The sequence below is a fragment of the Budorcas taxicolor genome, chromosome 24 (genome assembly GCF_023091745.1).
Source record: "Budorcas taxicolor isolate Tak-1 chromosome 24, Takin1.1, whole genome shotgun sequence".
Lineage (NCBI taxonomy): Eukaryota > Metazoa > Chordata > Mammalia > Artiodactyla > Bovidae > Budorcas > Budorcas taxicolor.
This window is the reverse complement of record NC_068933.1, coordinates 38,037,601-38,057,455: the sequence shown is the minus strand read 5'-3', so window position 1 is coordinate 38,057,455 and position 19,855 is coordinate 38,037,601. Positions and strand designations below refer to the sequence as shown.

Sequence of the window (19,855 nt, the reverse complement as noted above, 5' to 3'; positions counted from 1 at the left end):
ATGGGCTGCCCCCTGGTGACAATAAGACAACACTGCAGAGAGAGTCAGGTTGAGAAACAGCCAGTGAATGACCTTGAAGGAAAAAAAAAAGCCCACAAACATGTTTACTACTAAGCTAATAAACTAAACAGTGAAAACCTAGGAAAAACATACAAGTTAATATCCTTGGGACATTAATTAATATGCGGCCTGTTTTGCAAATATTAAAAATGAACATTAAGACAACAAAACAAAATTTTAAAGCTCAGTATGAGAAAGAAGATAAGAAATAGAAAATAGAGCTGAATCTGGATGTGTCAAGGACTAGCCAAGCCTCAGATATCTGTAAGCAGAAATAAAATAGAGAACAGGAATAAAGCTACCTGGTAAGTAACCCGCCTTCCCAGGTGTCACCAGGATTCACATTCAACAGCACAGTTGCCTCTGCTGTTTCTAAGTTACTGGAAAAGTGAAAGTTAGTTGCTCAGCTGTGTCCCACTCTTTGTGACCCTGTGGACTGTAGCCTGCCAGGCTCTTATGTCCATAGAATTTTTCAGGCAAGTATACTCGAGTGGGTAGCCATTCCCTTCTCCAGGGGATCTTCCAGACCCACAGATCGAACCTGGGTCTCCTGCCTTGCAGGCAGATTCTTTACTGTCTGAGCCTCCAGGGAAGCCAAATTAACGGTCCACCCCAAACCAAATAGCATTCTGGGTCCCAGGTCCTCGGCGGGAAGCTCAGGGATGAAGCCCTCACCCCACCCCTACTCACTCACCCCTCACTCGCCCCCAGCTTCGAGGGTCCACCCGCAGATGGAGTGCTACACCTTAAAAGGAGCCTGGAGGCCTCCGCATCACAGGTTCCAGGAAGCACACTCCCTTAGCGACAGCAGGCCCCCTTTGCCAGCCCGTGTGGTTCCCTCTGCTTAGAGTATTCTCCCTATTCTCTGCCCCGCAAACTCCTACTGAATCCTGAAGTCTCAGCCTAATTACCACTTACGTGGAGAGGCCTTCCCCAAGCCATCAATTGAATCAGCCTCTCTCCTGCAATGTGTCCCTTCTTTTCCCTTATAGAATCCAACACAATTGGAGTCCCTATCATTATTAACGTGTCGACCTTTAGCAGTAAACTTCACGAGGTCAGGGACCAGAGGTCATGTCTATTTTCCATGTTTGTTTGTTTGTTTTCCTGGCCACGACACAGAGCTTGTGGGATCTGAGTTTCCAGCCAGAGAAGGAACCCACGGCCCTGCAGAGGAGACACAGAGGCCTAATCACGGGACCAACAGGGAATCCCCAGGGCCACGTCCATTCTGAACATTCCTTTCACACCCAGCATCTCTAGCCATATCAAGGACACAGCAGACAACGGAAAACCATTTGTGGAAAGACAGGAAGGACAGGAGGAATGAATGAATAAACCGCAGACGCACAGACCCCAGTGGGAGGGTAACTGCGCAGCCATTTGTGCCACACAGCAGGGCGCCTTCCGAGCGGAGTCTGGGGGCATTCTGTGCAGCGAGGTGGGGAGGGCAGGGGGAGGAGTTCCGACAGTGCATCTGCTAGTCAGCTGCGGAGCAAAGGGCATCTCCTTACAGCAAACAAGCAAGACCTTCAGGCTTGACGCACATTCTCCCACATGAACTGCCCAAGCTCATGTGATGGGGGACGAGAAGGCACACGTTTGAAATGACTTTGCGGAAAGGAGCACTCTGCGGCCAGACCACGACCAAAGGAAGTGAAGGCGGACAGGCACGGCTTCCATCTCTCCAGGCTCTCAGCTGGTATGGATGCCAGAAATGCAGAGAAAGCCTGGGAAATCCCATATGATGCCAGGTTTAGTCATCAGGGCCATAATCCAAACAAGCTGCTTGTGAGAAGGGAGTCCCACGTCAGTGCCACGGAACAGCTGAACTCTGACCTCCTCACGGCCTCTCTCAACCTAGAAAACTGAGGCAGCCCATGCCAAAGCCTCTGTGTTCCTACATGCACAGGGGCTGTTTGCAGACAACGGGGCTATACCCAGAAGCAGGGCCTGAGCTTGGCAGTAACAACTATAGGATGTGTCAAGAGAGTCCAGACCTTTCCACAGTTATCTTTCCTTATGAAAGATAACTGTGGGGTGTTTTGTTATAGTGATGCTGGAGAACTTGAAACCTGTCAAATACAAGAAAATATATATATCAGAAATGGGTCTGCCCAGCTTGAGGTTCATGGTTTCCCCACATGGAAAACTTTATAGCAACCACTTTACACATCTTGAGACCTTAGCAGCACCGCAGCACACGGTCACTTCCCTTCCATTCTGGGGAAGATGCTGTGAACCTCACGGTGGAGCGCACGCAGCAGACCTCACAGGCAGCAGGGCCCAAGGAACTCACCTTTCCCCGGCCCTCTCCGGTTCAGCTCTCCTCTCCAGGTGCTCCTTGTCCTCCCTTAAGAAGACCTCGTCCTCTACCGTCTCAAGCAGAGGCTCGGCGGGACACGGCCTCTCGGGAGGAGCTGAGTCACGCAGAGCGGCAGACGAGACAAGGTGGCTGGGCACTTTGGAAAACTCTTTGCTCTCGGGAGGGGCTGTCCTTCCTGGCGGCATCTGAACACCCGCAGGGTGCCTGTTCTCTCTCTCCTCCCCTCCAGTCCACGGTGTTTCCACCCCTTGAAATGCCACATGCTTGCCCTGGCCTGGGCGTCCTTGAGCATACTGCCCGGGGTGCTCTCTCTGGTCAGACCTCCTCTCTCTCAACAAACCGGCACCGCCCGCTGAGCTGGGGGTCGCAGGGCTGCCCACCAAGGATGCTGGACCAGCTGGCTCTTGCACGTGGACAGCCCCCTTTCTTCCATTACTAGCTCTTAGGGATGGCTCTGCTTGAGTCTCTCCAGTTAATAGTGCAGTCAAATCCTCCTGGATGCTCAAATAAAAATGTTCCCCAGTCGGAACTTTGGCTGAAAGAGGTATATCGGGCAACTTTTCGCAGCCAGCAGGGAACAGCACGTGGGCCTTCCGTGCTTTATGACTGGCGGTGTCTGGCTCCTGCCCGCCCTGCTGAGCTGAAAAAGTAGAAACCGCAGCTCCATCCAGTACCTTTGTAGCCTGCGACGTTCCTGAAGCTATTCTGGCCTCTGTGGCTTTCAGAGCTGAGATCAGAGAGTCAATGGGTTGTAAACTCGGTTCCTTGAAGTGACTTTGAGATGGGAGCCCTCTGATGTCTTTTGGTCCTCTGGTGACAGTGACAGGCCCAGAGTGATGGTCGGCAAGGGGCTGCGCCCCCTGCGGGCCCCCTGGGCAGCGCAGCAGAGACTCGGCATCAAACTCCAGAGAGGCTCTCAAGCCTTCTCCACTTCCTTCCATGGTCCCATACTCCGGAAACTCATTCGTGACGTTCGGGGGGAGTAAAGTGCTTCCTCCATGATCACCTACAAAGAGAACAGAAGAGACACGTGACTCGTTCTGAACAGCACATTCCCATGTGTGTAAATCAATTCCCACACGTATCAGGCGCTCAGTCATCCTCAGGTGACCCTTTCACTGGCTCCTCCCCCACCCTCTGCAACACAAGCTGCTCGACACCCTGCCAGGGGGTCCCCTCCACTGGGCTTATACACGAGAACCCACAGAGGTTCTGGCATAGACAGAGGCAATCCAATTTAACCCAGCTTCTTTCCCACACATGCAACTCGGTTGCTGCATATGCAAAAACAGATTAAAATAAGGATATGTATGTATCCCTTTCCAAATATCGCTCATGAAATAGCAACTAAAATATTTATACTGGGTGCAACAACAAATTGCCTTGTGACTGAACTAACAGGATCGCTGCCGTGCAATCTCTGAGACAGAGCCCCAAGGGAAAATGATATCATCTATTTAAAGTCAGTAAATATCTTTTTCAGCTGGAAACTTCCCCTGCACTGTTGGATTTCTGTGGGGGAAAAAGATGCTTTCAGAACATCTCTGGGGAATGAGAGTGAAGTCAAAATGGGATAGGAAACTTAATGTATAAGGAAAGAGTTCCAGGATCCCAGTTGCATGAAATTTAAGCAGCATCTTATGTAGAACCCCAATATACGAAGCAGTAAAAACAACAGTATATATGTACTATATAGCATCCAATTAACAACCTTTTCTTATTACAATGGAAGTCATTGAGAAAGATGAAGACATTCTGACAAACACAATTTTAAATTGAGGATTTCTGGATAACAGTTACAGTCCTATCACCCCAGGATCCAATTTCCTTCTGAACTTGGTTTCGGTTACCTTGAATTGAGAATAGTCTCATGTGCACTGGAAATGCAGTGTCCTCGCCTAGACGGCTTTATGACAGAGGACACCTGTTGCTTTTGTGACTGCTTTTCAAGCACTACAAGCGACAACCGTTCTATTCAGTGAAACATCTGACAGCTGTCTGAATATATACAATGAAATGACATGAAAGACTTGATTCCAAGGCACATATGCAAAATGACATAACTTGGAAACGTGAGTTAACATTTTGTATGCACAGCACGGAAAAACTGATAAAGAGTAATACATCTTAGAGTGTGTTCTGTTTCATATCTTATTTTTTTTAATAATTTGAAATATATTTTTAAATTAAATTTGAATCAACCTTGATGGGATCCAAGCAGCACTTCTCTGTGATGGTGGCATTTATAACACCTTCACAAAACAGACCTCAAAGGACATGACTTGCTGAAATCTGAGGAGGGAGTAAGTTTCAAACTCTGATTTTGAAAAGGAACAGAGTTAAGAGCAGTAAAGCCTTCTCTTCCTGTGGTATACTGACACTTCAGATATTTCAATGAAGAATGTGATAGGACTTTTAATTTTTCCCCTTTTAAGATTCAGTTATCTTTAATATATCGTAAAATTGTGCAAGCATTGCCACTATCTACCTCCAGAACATTTTCATCGCCTCCCAGGACCACCAGAAAACCTCTATCCATTAACTGCCTCCCTTCAGTTCAGTTCAGTTCAGTTCAGTCGCTCAGTCGTGTCCGACTCTTCATGACCCCACGAATCGCAGAACACCAGGCCTCCCTGTCCATCACCAACTCCCAGAGTTCACTCAGACTCATGTCCATCGAGTCAGTGATGCCATCCAGCCATCTCATCCTCGGTCGTCCCCTTCTCCTCCTGCCCCCAATCCCTCCCAGCATCAGAGTCTTTTCCAATGAGTCAACTCTTCGCATGAGGTGTCCAGAGTACTGGAGTTTCAGCTTTACCATCATTCCTTCCAAAGAAATCCCAGGGCGGATCTCCTTCAGAATGGACTGGTTGGATCTCCTTGCAGTCCAAGGGACTCTCAAGAGTCTTCTCCAACACCACAGTTCAAACGCATCAATTCTTCGGCGCTCAGCCTTCTTCCCAGTCCAGCTCTCACATCCACACACGACCACAGGGAAACCATCGCCCTGACTATCCGTCCTGCCTTCTGCCTCTATAGATCTGCACGTTCTACTTCATGTCAACAGAATTACACAATGTGTGACACTGTCTTTTTTTTTTTTATATAGCACAGTGGTTTCAAGGTTCATCCTTGTACCTTCTTTCCACTTATCTGCTGATGGGCATTGGTGTTATTTTCACATTTTGGCTATTATGAACAATGAACACTTGTGCACACGTTTTTGTGTCCACATTTATTTTCAGTTCTCTTGGATACACACCTGTGAGTGGATTCTGTGTCACATGGTAACTCTGTGTTTAATGTGTGGAGAAATCGCCAGTTTTCCAAAGCAACTGCACCATTTTATATTTCTACCAGCAAAGTCTGAGAGTTCTAATACTGTCCATATTTTTCATCACAGCTGTCACAGTGGGTGTGAAATGCCAACTCACTGCAGTTTTGATTTGCATTTCCCTAGTGAGAAGGGAATGGCAACCCACTCCAGTATTCTTGCCTGGAGAACCCTATGGACAGAGGATCCTGGTGGTCTATAGTTCATGGGGTCGCACAGAGGCGGACACGACTAAAGCGACTTAGCACATACATGCACAGTGGTTAACGGTGTTGAGAATCTTGTCAAATGCTTGTTAGCCATTTGTATCGGTTCTTCAGAGAAATACTCACTCAAATCCTTCGCCCATTTTATAACTGGGTAACTTCTCTTTTCATTTTTGAGTTGTAAGAAAGTGAAGAAGAACTAAAGAGCCTCCTGATGAAAGTGAAAAAGGAGAGTGAAAAAGTTGGCTTAAAACTCAACATTCAGAAAACGAAGATCGTGGCATCTGGTCCCATCACTTCATGGCAAATAGATGGGGAAACAGTGGAAACAGTGTCAGACTTTATTTTTCTGGGCTCCAAAATCACTGCAGATGGTGACTGCAGCCATGAAATTAAAAGATGCCTACTCCTTGGAAGGAAAGTTATGACCAACCTAGATAGCATTCAAAAGCAGAGACTACTTTGCCAACAAAGGTCCGGCTAGTCAAGGCTATGGTTTCTCAGGTGGTCATGTATGGATGTGAGAGTTGGACTGTGAAGAAAGCTGAGCATCGAAGAATTGATGCTTTGGAACTGTGGTGTTGGAGAAGACTCTTGAGAGTCCCTTGGACTGCAAGAAGATCCAACCAGTCCATTCTAAAGGAGGTCAGCCCTGGGTGTTGAAAGGACTAATGTTGCAGCTGAAACTCCAATATTTTGGCCACCTGATGCAAAGAGCTGACTCATTGGAAAAGACCCTGATGCTGAGAAAGATTGAGGGCAGGAGGAGAAGAGGATAACAGAGGATGAGATGGTTGGATGGCATCATCAACTCGATGGACATGGGTTTGGGTGGACTCCAGGAGTTGCTGATGGACAGGGAGGCCTAGCATGCTGCAGTTCATGGGGTCGCAAAGAGTTGGACATGACTGAGCAACTGAACTGAACTGAACTGAAGAGTCTTTTATATATTCTGAACAGAAGTTCGTTATCAGACATATACTTTGCAAATATTTTCTTCCATTCTGTGGGTTGTCTTTCCAGTTAATGGTGCTTTTTTGAAGCACAATTCTTTTTTAAATTTTGATAAAATCCAACTTATCTATTTTTTTATTTTGTTGCTTAGGTGTCTGGTATCATAAGTAACAATTTATTGTCTAATCCAAGGTCGCGAAGATTTATTCTTTTTTTAAGAGTTTTACAGTGTTAGCTACTACATGCAGACCTTCGATCCATTCTGACTTAACTTTTTACAGGGTGTGGAGATATAACTTCACTCTGTCGCATGTGGCTATCCACTTGTCCGAGCACTGCTGTTGAAAAACCTATTATTTCCCCCACTGAACTGCAATAATACCCTTGAAGAAAATCAACTGACCATAAATGTGAAGGTTTATGTCTGGACTCTGAATTCTACTCCACTGAGCCTGAAGCCAGTGTAACCCCATCTTGATTACCATAGCCACGCAGAAGTAAAATCAGTAAGTGTGCGTCCTCCTGCTCTGTTCTTCCTCTTCCCGGTTGTTGTGGCTACTCTGGGCTCCTGGCATTTCCCATATGAATTTTAGGATCAGCTAACAGACAGCTGAAACTGTCACAGAGGCTGGGATGAATCTGTAGAGCACTGCATCCTAACAATATTACTATCAGGTCTTTTGATCCACGACTATAGGATGTCTCTCCATTTAATTTTCTTTCATTTCTTTTAACATCTTTTTGTTTCAAATGTACAAGTTTTACACTACTTTTGTTAAACTGACTCCCCTAAGTATTTTCTTTTTGATGCTATTATAAGCAGAATTTTTCATTTCAGGTCCTTCACTGCTAGCATATACAAATACAGCTGGTTGCCGAACTTACAAGTTCTAATGGTCTCTTTGTGGATTCCTTAGGCTTTCCTATATACGAGATCATGTTATCTGTGAACAGAGGAAGTTTTACTTTTTTCCTTTCTTATCTGGATGCCTTTTATTTCTTTTTCTTCCCTAATAGCACTGGCCAGAACCTCCAGTACAATGCTGCACAGAAGTGGTAAGAGGTAGACATCTGTGTGTTATTCTGGATCTTACGAGAAAGCTTTCAGTCTTCCCCCATGAAGTATGATGTTCGCTGTAAGGTTTTCACAAATGCCCTATATATCAGGATAAGGAAGATCCCTTTCATCTCTAGTTTATCAAGTGTTTCTACCATGAAAAGGTACCAAATTTTGTCAAATGTTTTTCCTCTGTCAGTTGAGATGCCCATGTGGATTCTGTCTTTTATTCTGGTAAGAGTGTATTATGTCAACAGACTTCTATATCCTGAACCAACCTTGCATTCTTGGAATAAATGCTACTTGCTCATGCTATAGAATCCTTTTTCACCTGTTGTTGCTGCTGCTGCTAAGTCGCTTTAGTCGTGTCCGACTCTGTGTTACCCCATAGACAGCAGCCCACCAGGCTCCCCCATCCCTGGGATTCTCCAGGCAAGAACACTGGAGTGGGTTGCCATTTTCTTCTCCAATGAATGAAAGTGAAAAGTGAAAGTGAACTCACTCAGTCGTGTCAGATGCTTAGCGACCCCATGGACTGCAGCCCACCAGGCTCCTCTGTCCGTGGGACTCTCCAGGCAAGAGTACTGGAGTGGGGTGCCATCGCCTTCTCCGTTACATGTTGCTAGATTCAGCTTTCTAGTGACTTTGCACCTATATTCATAAATGACACTGGGCTGTAACTGTCAAGCGCTATCTAGTTTGGGCAGTAATGTCGGTGTCATAAAATAATTTGGGAAGTATTGGCACTTGCTTACATCTTTTTACACGTTTTTAAAAACATTTTTCATATTTTACACTTTTTAAGCTTTTAACAGTTTTTTCTTCCTTAAACACATGGGGGACTTAAAATTCTTCCGGTAGTTTAAAAGCTATAAATTTATTGCTAAAATACAAAGAAAGAAAAAAGTATACAATCCAAAAGCACGGGCTTTTTTAACATAGTAAAATAGCTTTAAATTATTAGAGAAGTACTTAGTTCACAGGGGGAAATATTTCCTATAGATGTGTTATTTAAGTTAGAGTGTGTCTTTACAAGGGGCTTCACAGGTGGTTCAAAGGTAAAGAATCTGCATACCAATGCCGGAGACCCAGGTTCGGTCCCTGAATCAGGAAGATCCCCTGGAGAAAGAAATGGCAACCCAGTCCAGTATTCTTGCCTGGAGAATCCCATGGACAGATCAGCCTGGCGGGCTACAGTCCATGGGGTCACAAAAGAGTCAGACACCACTTCGCCACCAAACAATAACAAATGCCTCTACAAAAACTTGAAGACCATACAGTATAAAGTGGCTAAAGTCAAAGGAATCAAAGAATTAATTCAGTTACCTTACATGATCAGCAAGAAAACAGGCCCATCAGAACGATGGACTTGCCAACACGACATAACAAAAACCAGAGCTTATTAATTGACCTCCGCTAAGCTTTACATCGTCCTCTTCCCTCCATCTTTACTGGAAGTGAGCTGACCTAGTATGCGTCTTCAGTCTTTTCCCTGAAATTTAAAAGCATCTTCTGAAACGGTTATCCAAAGTCCAGCCTCATCTCCCACTTCATCTTACATGCAATAATCTTCCTAAAGCAAAAACTTCACTTGCTTTCAGTAATTCTTCACCACCTACAGAATAAAGTCTAAAATTCAAACTCCTTCATCCAGGAGTTGAGATCCATAATCCAGCCCCGATCTATCTTTCCCATCTGCTCTTTCCTCTCACTCAACAACCTTGTCGATATACTTTTGCTTAATTGAGGGTTACGCAGCACATGAACGCTCCTGAAAGGTCCTCTCTAATATACACCAGAAATCAAGCTAACACTCTGAGCCTTTTTTTCCTTTGGCTTCGGTCCATCTCTTCTCTGCATATGACACACTTTTTCTTCTCACCTCTATATCATCAGGGTATTTTCATCTTTCAAGATCTAACTTAAATCTGCTCTCTTAACTAATTGTTCCCTTAATCACCAGCCCTTGCTGAACTCACCTGCTTACAAATGTCAAGGGAACTTTACATTATATCTGGTATACACACATAAAATAAATTATCAGGATATTAGTTCAAATTTTAAAGCTTCAAAAGGCTATACTCTTTAATCTATGATGAAGTGTTCCATGAAAGCTGTCCATGCTAAGCTACTGCTAAGTCACTTCAGTCGTGTCCGACTCTGTGCGACCCCAGAGACGGCAGCCCACCAGGCTCCCCTGTCCCTGGGATTCTCCAGGCAAGAACACTGGAGTGGGTTGCCATTTCCTTCTCCAATGCATGAAAGTGAAAAGTGAAAGTGAAGTCGCTCAGTCGTGTCTGACTCCTAGCGACCCCATGGACTGCAGCCCACCAGGCTCCTCCATCCATGGGCTTTTCCAGGCAAGAGTACTGGAGTGGGGTGCCATTGCCTTCTCCGAAAGCTGTCCATATTTAACCCAAATTTAGTAAGCTGAATCTAGCAAAATATCAAAAAGGATTATACACCATGATCAAGTGGCATTTATTCCTGAAGTCAAATGTGCATTTAACATCAAAACATACTATCATGAAATCCATTCAACAGAAGGAAGAAAAGTTAAGCTTCATCATTTAAGAACCCACTTAGTTCCTAACAGTTTAAATTGCCATCTATAAAACAACCACTAGTGTAAACACAGGCACACTGGCCCAAAGAAAAATGAATACAAATTCAAAAAGACAAGGGGGAGGGGGGGACAGCAAAGAAATTAAGTAATTTCTCCACTCCCATTCTAACACTTTTCATTAAGATGTACTGGCACTAATTGTGGGCAAATGCTTGGGTCTTGGATGACGCACGTGGACTCTGTAGTTGTAGCGGGTGGGGTTTTCACCGCGGAGGTTTCTCTGGTTGTGGAGCACAGTCTCAGGGTGCTCAGACTCAGTAGTTGTGGCGCATGGGCCGTCATCCCGAGGCATGAGGAATCTTCCCAGACTAGGGATCAAACCCATGTCCCCTGCACTGGCAGGCGTATTCTTTAACCACCGAGCCTGTGATGTCTTGATAGGCAGCTTGTCATCTGGTCAAGACGGAGAGGAAAGGCAGAGCGCAAAGCGCGCCCCAAGTGGCAGGCAGCTTTGCTACTCCAACCAGCCCTCCTGCCCTGCATTACAGAACTGGTCTGTCTAATGAGCTTTGTTCACTTTTCACCTAGATAAGGACTAGTACAGACGAGGGCGGGTAAATGTTCTGAGAGGCTAAGTGGCATGACCAAGGTAAACGAACTGATGTTCAATAAGGTATTTTAGAAGAATTAAAAGTCAGAACTAGATTCCTGGTGTTTCATCTCTCAGGAGTAAATTCCTAAGGAAAACTAAGAGGTATCTGAACTGTCAGACTGTCATTTCTAATAGCATAAAAAAATAAAAAGCAAAAAGTCTTCTAGTTGCAGGTTCTGGGTAGAAATAGCCTTAAATGCCAGGTGGCTCTTGATCCTAGCATTTGTTACAGAACTCAGCGTAACATCAAATCTTTCCTTCCACCTAAGGCACCTCTATGTTAGCATGCACAGTGGTCTAATTTTGCTATTTGCATTTCTTCTCACCACTTGAACTGTCTTTAACAACAAACGAAGCTTCATAAAATATTAATCTTGACTGTCTTATTTAGAATTTCTGATGTCTTCCTTATGTTTAAAACATAGAAGCTATTCATGCTAGGGAGATTTAAAGAAAGGACAAATTCTTCTTTTACCCTAAGACTTTTTTTCTGTTCCCTTTTAAAACCAGGCCATGGATACTTGCCATTAAATGACCACCGTTTCCAAAATCCATTCAGTAAACATTCATTAATTATCTGCTAAGTACTGAACACAGGGTATTCAGAACTAAACGCTGCTAGCGCGTGACTAGTCTCTTTCCCGTGTTTAAAAGCTCACGCTGGCCGTGTGTGAACGATGCGCAGGGTAAAGTACGGGCACAAACAGAACCAACCACGGGGGACAGCACGGGCAAGATGGAGCACCCTGCAGGCAGGACAAAGGCAAATGGACAGGGCAAAGGTGCGAAGGCTACCACCTTCCCAGCCTCCGTCTCCCCTCTCTGAAGTCCACCTGCTGCCTTGAGGCCGTGCCCAGCCTGTGCCGTTGCTGTGGGCTCTAGGCCTCACTCGTGGAAGCTCCTGCCTTCTGTCAGTCTGCATCTACTACTAATGTAAGAATCTAGCTGGAAAGCGAAATAGCTGCTTCTCCTCTAGAAAGTCTCGCTGAATTAGGCCTGCCCAAATTTGGTCTCATATCCGTGACAATGGGATTTGCTAAGTACTAAAAAAAAAAAAAAAGAAGATTTTAGCACTTACCTAAATATAAACCACACACTAGTAGAATTTGAATTAATAAGAGTTTTTATAGCTTTTCTGCATTTATTTTCCCCCTTAAAGAAATTAAAATGTAGTGTAAAGTGTGTAGGAGGGAAGGGAAGGGAGAGAGAAGAGCTTGTCACACTCATGTGAAATACATGTACTTTGGGAAGGGGTATCTATTTATATTCCCTTTTCTGTGGAGTCGTATCTGCTGCTTTGTGTATTTGGTCAGACTCCTAACAAATTATTTTCTGTTATTTACTGATGCTTTTCCTGTGATGCACAAAATCCACTTTTTTTTAAAGTTTTTTCCATTTTGATTTAATATAGAGAAAAAGAGATACTTTTGAAAGTTAAGAAGAACAATTTCAGGAGTGTTTTGGGTTGTATATTAAATAGCCATCCATTTCTGGAACACAGATACAGAACTGTAATAAAATGCAATGTGATTTAAAAGAAGTTCTTCTATATCAAACTAAAAAGCTTCTGTACAAAGGAAACCATCAAGAAAATGAAAAGGCAATCTACTGAATGGAAATAAATATTTGCAAATCATGTATCTGATAAGGTGTCCATATCCAAAATATATAAGGAGGGCTTCCCTGGTGGTGCAGTGGATAAGAACCTGCCTGCCAATACGGGAGACACAGGTTTGATCCCTGGTCCGGGAAGATTCCACATGTTTCAGAGCAACTAACTCGTGTGCCACAACCGCTGAGCCTGAGCTCTAGCCTCTGCGCACCGCAACTACTGAGCCCGCGTGCTACAGCTACGGAAGCCCTTGTGCCTCGAGCCAGGGCTCGGCAATAGGAGAAGCCACTACGATGAGAAGCCGCCCATCACAGCGAAGAGACGCCCCCGCGCTCCACAACCAGCAGAAGTCCACACAAAGCAATGAAGACTCGACACAGAAATAAATAAAAAATGTAAATATATGTATAAAGAACTCTATTTAAATTTACATTTATTTATATTTCCTGTGTATACTCCCTTACATATTAGCACAAAAAAAAAATCTGATCTAAAAATGAGGAGGAAAAAAATTAAATAAATAAATAAAAATGAGCAAATCTGAATGGGTATTTTTCCAAAGAAGACATACAATGACCAACAGCTACAAGCAAAGTTGCTCAACATGACTAATCCTCAGAGAAATCCAAATTAAAACCACAATAATCATGATTTGAATCAATTCTAGAGAACCTTATGATCCCAGTGGTCCCATGTTTTCCTATCACAAATGATTCTTGTTTGCTCTGGCTTAATCCAAATCTCTGCTTTTTTATTATACCTGATATATTTTGGGGGGCTCCAAAATCACTGCAGATGGTGATTGCAGCCATAAAATTAAAAAACGCTTATTCCTTGGAAGGAAAGTTATGACCAACCTAGATAGCATATTCAAAAGCAGACATATTACTTTGCCAACAAAGGTCCGTCTAGTCAAGGCTACGGTTTTTCCAGTGGTCATGTACGGATGTGAGAGTTGGACTGTGAAGAAGGCTGAGCGCCAAAGATTTGATGCTTTTGAACTGTGGTGTTGGAGAAGACTCTTGAGAGTCCCTTGGACTGCAAGGAGATCCAACCAGTCCATTCTAAAGGAAACCAGTCCTGGGTGTTCATTGGAAGGAATGATGCTAAAGCTGAAACTCCAGTACTTTGGCCACCTCATGCGAAGAGTTGACTCCTTGGAAAAGACTCTGATGCTGGGAGGGATTGGGGGCAGGAGGAGAATGGGACGACAGATGATGAGATGGCTGGATGGCATCACCGACTCAATGGACATGAGTTTGAGTGAACTCCGGGAGTTGGTGATGGACAGGGAGGCCTGGCATGCTGTGACTCATGGCGTCGCAAAGCGTCGGACACGACTGAGCGACTGAACTGAACTGAACTGAGTACACTGTCGGTGGAACGTAAATTAGTGCAACCTCCTATGGAGATTCCTCAACAGATTAAAAACAGGACTACATATGATATAGCAATTCCACTTCTGGGGATTTACCTGAAGGAAACAAAAACACTAATTGGAAAAGATATCGGCACCCTTACGTTCACATTTTTTACAACAGCCAAGAAATGGAAATAATCTAAGTGTCCATTAATGGATGAGCAGATAAAGAAACTGTGTGTATATTAACACATAGTATATGTCTATGTAATATTAACATATTAATATATTAACTTAGCCATGCTGCTGCTGCTAAGTCGTGTCAGTAGTGTCCGACTCTGTGCGACCCCACAGATGGAAGCCGACCAGGCTCCCCCGTCCCTGGGATTCTCCAGGCAAGAACACTGGAGTGGGTTGCCATTTCCTTCTCCAATGCATGAAAGTGAAAAGTGAAAGGGAAGTCACTCAGTCGTGTCCAACTCCCAGTGACCCCATGAACTGCAGCCTACGAGGCTCCTCTGTCCATGGGATTTCCCAGGCAAGAGTACTGGAGTGGGGTGCCATTGCCTTCTCTGAACTTATCCATAAAAGGATATTATTATGGAATAATATGGATATTATTCAGCCATAAAAAGCAATAAATCTTGCCATTTGCAACACACGATTGGACCTTGAGGTGGTGGTGTAGTCACTAAGTCATGTCTGACTGTTGCGACTCCATGAACAGTAGCCCTCCAGACTCCTCTGTCCATGGGATTTCCCAGGCAAGAATACTGGAGTGGGTTGCCATTGCCTTCTCCAGGGGATCTTCCCCAACCAGGGATCAAGCCCGGGTTCCCTGCATTGGTGGGTGGATTCTCTACAGACTGAACCACCAAGGCAGCTCAGAAAGTGTTAGCCACTCAGTTGTGTTCAGTTGCGTCCAACTCTTTGGGATCCCATGGACTGCAGCCTGTCGGGCTCCTCTGTCCATGGGATTTTACAGTTCTTTAAGAAGACTGGAGAGGGCTGTCATTCCCTTCTCCAGGGGATCCTCCCAACTCAGGGATGGAACCCAGGTCTCTTGCATTGCAGGCGGATTCTTCACCATTTGAGCCACGAGGGGACCTTGAGGGCATTACGCTAAATGAAGTAAGTCAGAGGAAGACAAATACTATATGATCACTCTTATTTGTGAAATCTTAAAAAGAAAGAGCAAAACAAGATCATAGATACAAAGGACAGACTAGAAGTCACCAGACGGTGGGGGTGAGGAGTAGGTGAAATGGGTGAAGTGGTTCAAAAAGTTACACACTTTCAATTACAAAATAATCAAGTGGATGCAATATATAGCCTGGGGGTCATGGTTAATAACACTGTATTGCATATTTGAAAGTGGGTAAAAGAGTAAATCTTAAAAGTCCTCATCACAAGAAAAAACCCTTTTATAACTATGGATGGTGAGGGACACAAACATTATACAATATGTAATATTACGCTGTATGTCTGAAACTAATTTAATGGTGTACGTCAATTAAAACTCAAAAAAATTCTCAGGATCATGGGGAAACAAGCCTGCTCCAAAAGATGAGCTTCAAAAAAGCCCTGGCCCTTCTAAGAATGATCCTGTCTGAGGATCAGCAAATGAAATGGATTTCTTTCTACTCTGGGTAACAAACTCCTTCAAAGAAAAGGGCTGAAGTGGAGGAGGTGGGGAGGAAGAAAAAAGAAAAAGAATGATATGGCAAGCCTAGTAGAAATGTGAAGTAAAGAAGTTTATCATGAGGGATTCTGAGCAACTGGATGCAGGCTTTCCAAAAGACTATGATGGCCACGTCCATGAAACAGCAATATACACATCATACATTCCCGAGGAACTGGGCCGAGTCATTTTTAGGAAAAGGTTCTTCCTTTGTTCTGTCTTGTTGTATTGCCACTAGAACATAAACTCCAAAACAACTCTGTCTGATATCTTTACCATTATTATATCCCCAGAGCCTAGAATAACAGTACTAAGCAAAATGGATATTTGTTGAATCAATGAATGAATGAAGAATGTCCTATAACCAACAGGATACCGTTTAATAGAATTTCAAAACAGAAACGGAAAGATGCTTCCCAAAACATAAGCAAAATACTACATGCCAATGCCACTCAAATTCTGTCCCCTACAGGCTGAACAGAATGCTGGAGACACTGTGGGAGGCGGGGAGGTCCTTCCTAACTTTGGAACCACCCAATTCTTCCACTTCATCAGCCAGCATTTACTGTGCGCCAAGAATACGCTGAACACTGGAAAGCAGAGCGACAAGCAAGGCCCTCACGGAGTTTGCAGTCCAGCAACTCCATCTGCACGTGTTGTCTACTGAGACGAAGTTTAAGCAGAGGTCAAGTTAAGTGGGGACCACTTGGCCATGGTTTTAGAATTCACCATAATCCTACATGGGCAATTACCACTAAACTTAAATTTCTCAGCTGATTATCCTACTCTCCAAATGCTATGCTGTTCCATATGGCAGTCACAGTCACATAAAACTACTTAAATTTAAATTAATTAAAATTAAATAAAATTGAAAATCCAGTGCTCCATATGTAGCTGGCTACAACATGGCAGCAGATACAGAGAACGCTTTTCCATGCTCAGGAGAAGTCGATTTGAAAGCACTGCCCTAGAACCTTTCTACTCAAAGTGTGGCCACGGAGCAGCAGCGGCAGCAGCACCCAGGTGTTTGTTCAAAACGCAGACTCAGGTATCACTTCAGACCTTCCTAATCAGAATCCGAATCTCTAAAAAGAACCCTGGGTGATCCGCATACATTTAAAATACAGAAGCGCTCCTCCAGAGAACGACATCAATATCTATGAATTGTGCTGACTACATTCAAATAGTAGGTTTTTACTCTAAAAGATAATCTCAAGAGTTCCTACCTCCTGACTGAAAGGCCCAAGTGTTCAGTTAAGTAAACAAGTAAAGAAAAGAGGCAGTCTCTCCTTGCTGTGCAGAGAAAGGCTGTGCCTTCTGGTCTGGGTTTGCCTTCCAGCTGATCCAGCATCCTTTCAGCAGAGGAAGAGAGCCACCTAGACCGTGATGGGACCCTGTCTTTAGTTCATAGCTCACAGAGAATTTCTCTCAAAATGAATGATGGTCAACAACTCTACAGAAGACCATAAAGTTCTAAAAAAAAAAAAAAAAAAAGACTACAAATGTAATACTGAGCATTAGTAAACGCCTGTACATTAACATCTGTACGTAGCCTTAAAGAAATTACACTGGAGCTTAAAAGAAAGGAGCTGAGGGAAAGGTAAGGTTTTTCTATTTTTAAAAACTGGGATATTTTCCCAGACTTTGAATGTTCATGCCATTGGACAGATCACTTGTGAAATAAAAATGCACAGGCAAATTCACTTTCGTACAGCACTTTCAAGAGAATACTATTTCTTGTAAGCATGGTTCAGCAGATTTTCAGTCCTTTCTAAGTCATGGCTAACCTAGCCACTAGAAGTCCGCTTCTCTGCTTTCCCTGTAGGTTGTTCATAAATGCAATAACATCCACGGTACTCTCTGTTCTCTAATGAATATCAGTTAGCAAACATCTTAAAAATCAGTTATTATGATAAAAGAACTATAAATTCTTAAGTTATTTCAACACTGGAAAATGGACAGAACTTTCAGGCTTAAAGACACACTGCCCTTGGCCTGTCAAGGAAGAATTCAATCCCATAGATAGAGGGTGACTGATTTTTCCCCTTTAGTCTGAAATTTCATAAATTAATTAAAAAAATTAAAGACAGAGGTCCAATTTACAAAGCAACATAATAAGCCTTGCAGAGTAAAATATCTCAAATACATTTTACCTATAAGTAATCATAATTCTTGGCCTCCCTGGTGGCTCAGTGGTAAAGAATCCACCTGCCAATGCAGGAGATACAGGTTCCATCACTGATCTGGGAAGATCTCCTGAAGAAGGAAATGGCAACCCACTCCAGGATTCCTGCCTGGAGAATCCCATGGACAGAGGAACCTATTGGGCTATAGTCCAAGGGGTCACAAAGAGTCAGACACAACTTATCAACTGAACAACACAACAACAAATTATAATCCATAACTGTGAATAATAAGGATCAATGCTTTTGTGTCTAATAATCAATAAACCCCTCCAGTAATACAGAGACGCATTTAGGATTCCAATTTGCAATGCAATAGGAAAAGTTGTATTTAAAAAAGAAAACAGAAAAATAATCTATTTTTACTAAGCAACAGAAAACATTCAGTATGAGAAAATGACACAAAATGAGTATGAGTAATGACAATTTGCTAAGTGAGTAATCTAAGTATATTATATTTTGGTACACACCTTTCACTCTAATGGAGAAGGCAATGGCACCCCACTCCAGTACTCTTGCCTGGAAAATCCCATGGACGGAGGAGCCTGGTGGGCTGCAGTCCATGGGGTCGCTAGGAGTCGGACATGACTGAGCGACTTCACTTTCACTTTTCACTTTCATGCATTGGAGAAGGAAGCAACCCACTCCAGTGTTCTTGCCTGGAGAATCCCAGGGACGGGGGAGCCTGGTGGGCTGCAGTCTCTGGGGTCGCACAGAATCGGACACGACTGAGGCGACTTAGCAGCAGCAGCAGCTTCACTCTAATAAAAGTCACACTGAAGAAGGCTGTATTTGAGGCTGCTGGCTATTATCTGGTCGCTAGCAACTCTCTAAAAAGCACAGATAGAGAAGGTATTTACGTACTACAAGACCCAGGAAAAGGTCTCCCAACCACTACACAAACTATTAGCATGCGCACGCAAGTAGAGACTGCTCCATTAATTGGACGTTTCTCCCCAAGTGATTAATAGTTACAGCTGTGCTCACCACAAACTCAATTTTACATACTAATGAATCAGAGCCCAATGTTTCTCCTTCGAGTCTAATCCCTGGGAAAATGAGACTAGCTTCCCATTCCAGTCAACTGCAGAGGAGCTCTCTATGAGCTGGGAATGGCAGCTCACAGCACCCGGAAGGGAAAAACGTGAGCTAAAGAGCGGCCCGGCGATCCTAACCCCAGCTCTCCGCCCGCGTGCAGAGCACTGGCGCTCACCCCGAGACGAAATTCTGAGTTGCAGGAGTTGAATTCAGGTCTGTCTTTAAAATCACTGTTTCTAAAGCTGGTTTCCTCTTCTCAGGCAGCAGCTTCTTGATCCACACCACCCACTCTCCTGTGTCTTCTTCCATCTGCCCTTGTGCTTCTCCTACCAGACTTGCCGCTTCTGATCACCACTGCTCTTCTGACTGCAAACATCCCAGCTTTTCCTACTTCCTCCTGCTAGGAATTCACACTATTCAAACACCCAATTTTACGTTTTCATTTTTGCCAGCTTTACTGATGTAGCTGATAGAGGGCACTGGGTAGGTCAGGGAGTACAGCATGCCAGTTTGACACACCAGATTGAAAGCTGATCACCACTACAGCTTGAGCTAACACCGCGGTCACATCACATCATTACCACTTCTCTTTTGTGGTGAAAACATTCAAGATCGACTCTCTTAGCAGCTTCGAAGTATATCATACAATATTATTAATTGTAATCACGACAATGTACATTAGAGCCCCAGAACTCACTCATCTTCTAACTGAACCTTTGCACCCTTGGGCCACCTTCTCATTTTCCCTACCTGACAGCCCCTGGTCACCACTACTCTACTCTCTGGAAATCCAATTTTTAAATTTCTCTGACTTTCACTTTTTAAA

At 43.9% G+C, this 19,855-nt stretch overlaps 1 protein-coding gene across 1 annotated transcript in view; it reads right to left on the bottom strand.

Annotated features, from left to right (window-relative positions):
- PSD3 (pleckstrin and Sec7 domain containing 3) overlaps positions 1 to 19,855 on the bottom strand; it is a 482,251-nt gene that overhangs the window by 302,294 nt on the left and 160,102 nt on the right. The window contains exon 3 of the mRNA XM_052661313.1: positions 2,360 to 3,392. Within this exon, the coding sequence (XP_052517273.1) occupies positions 2,360 to 3,392 (1,033 nt within the window). The remainder of the gene's footprint in view (positions 1 to 2,359; positions 3,393 to 19,855) is intronic.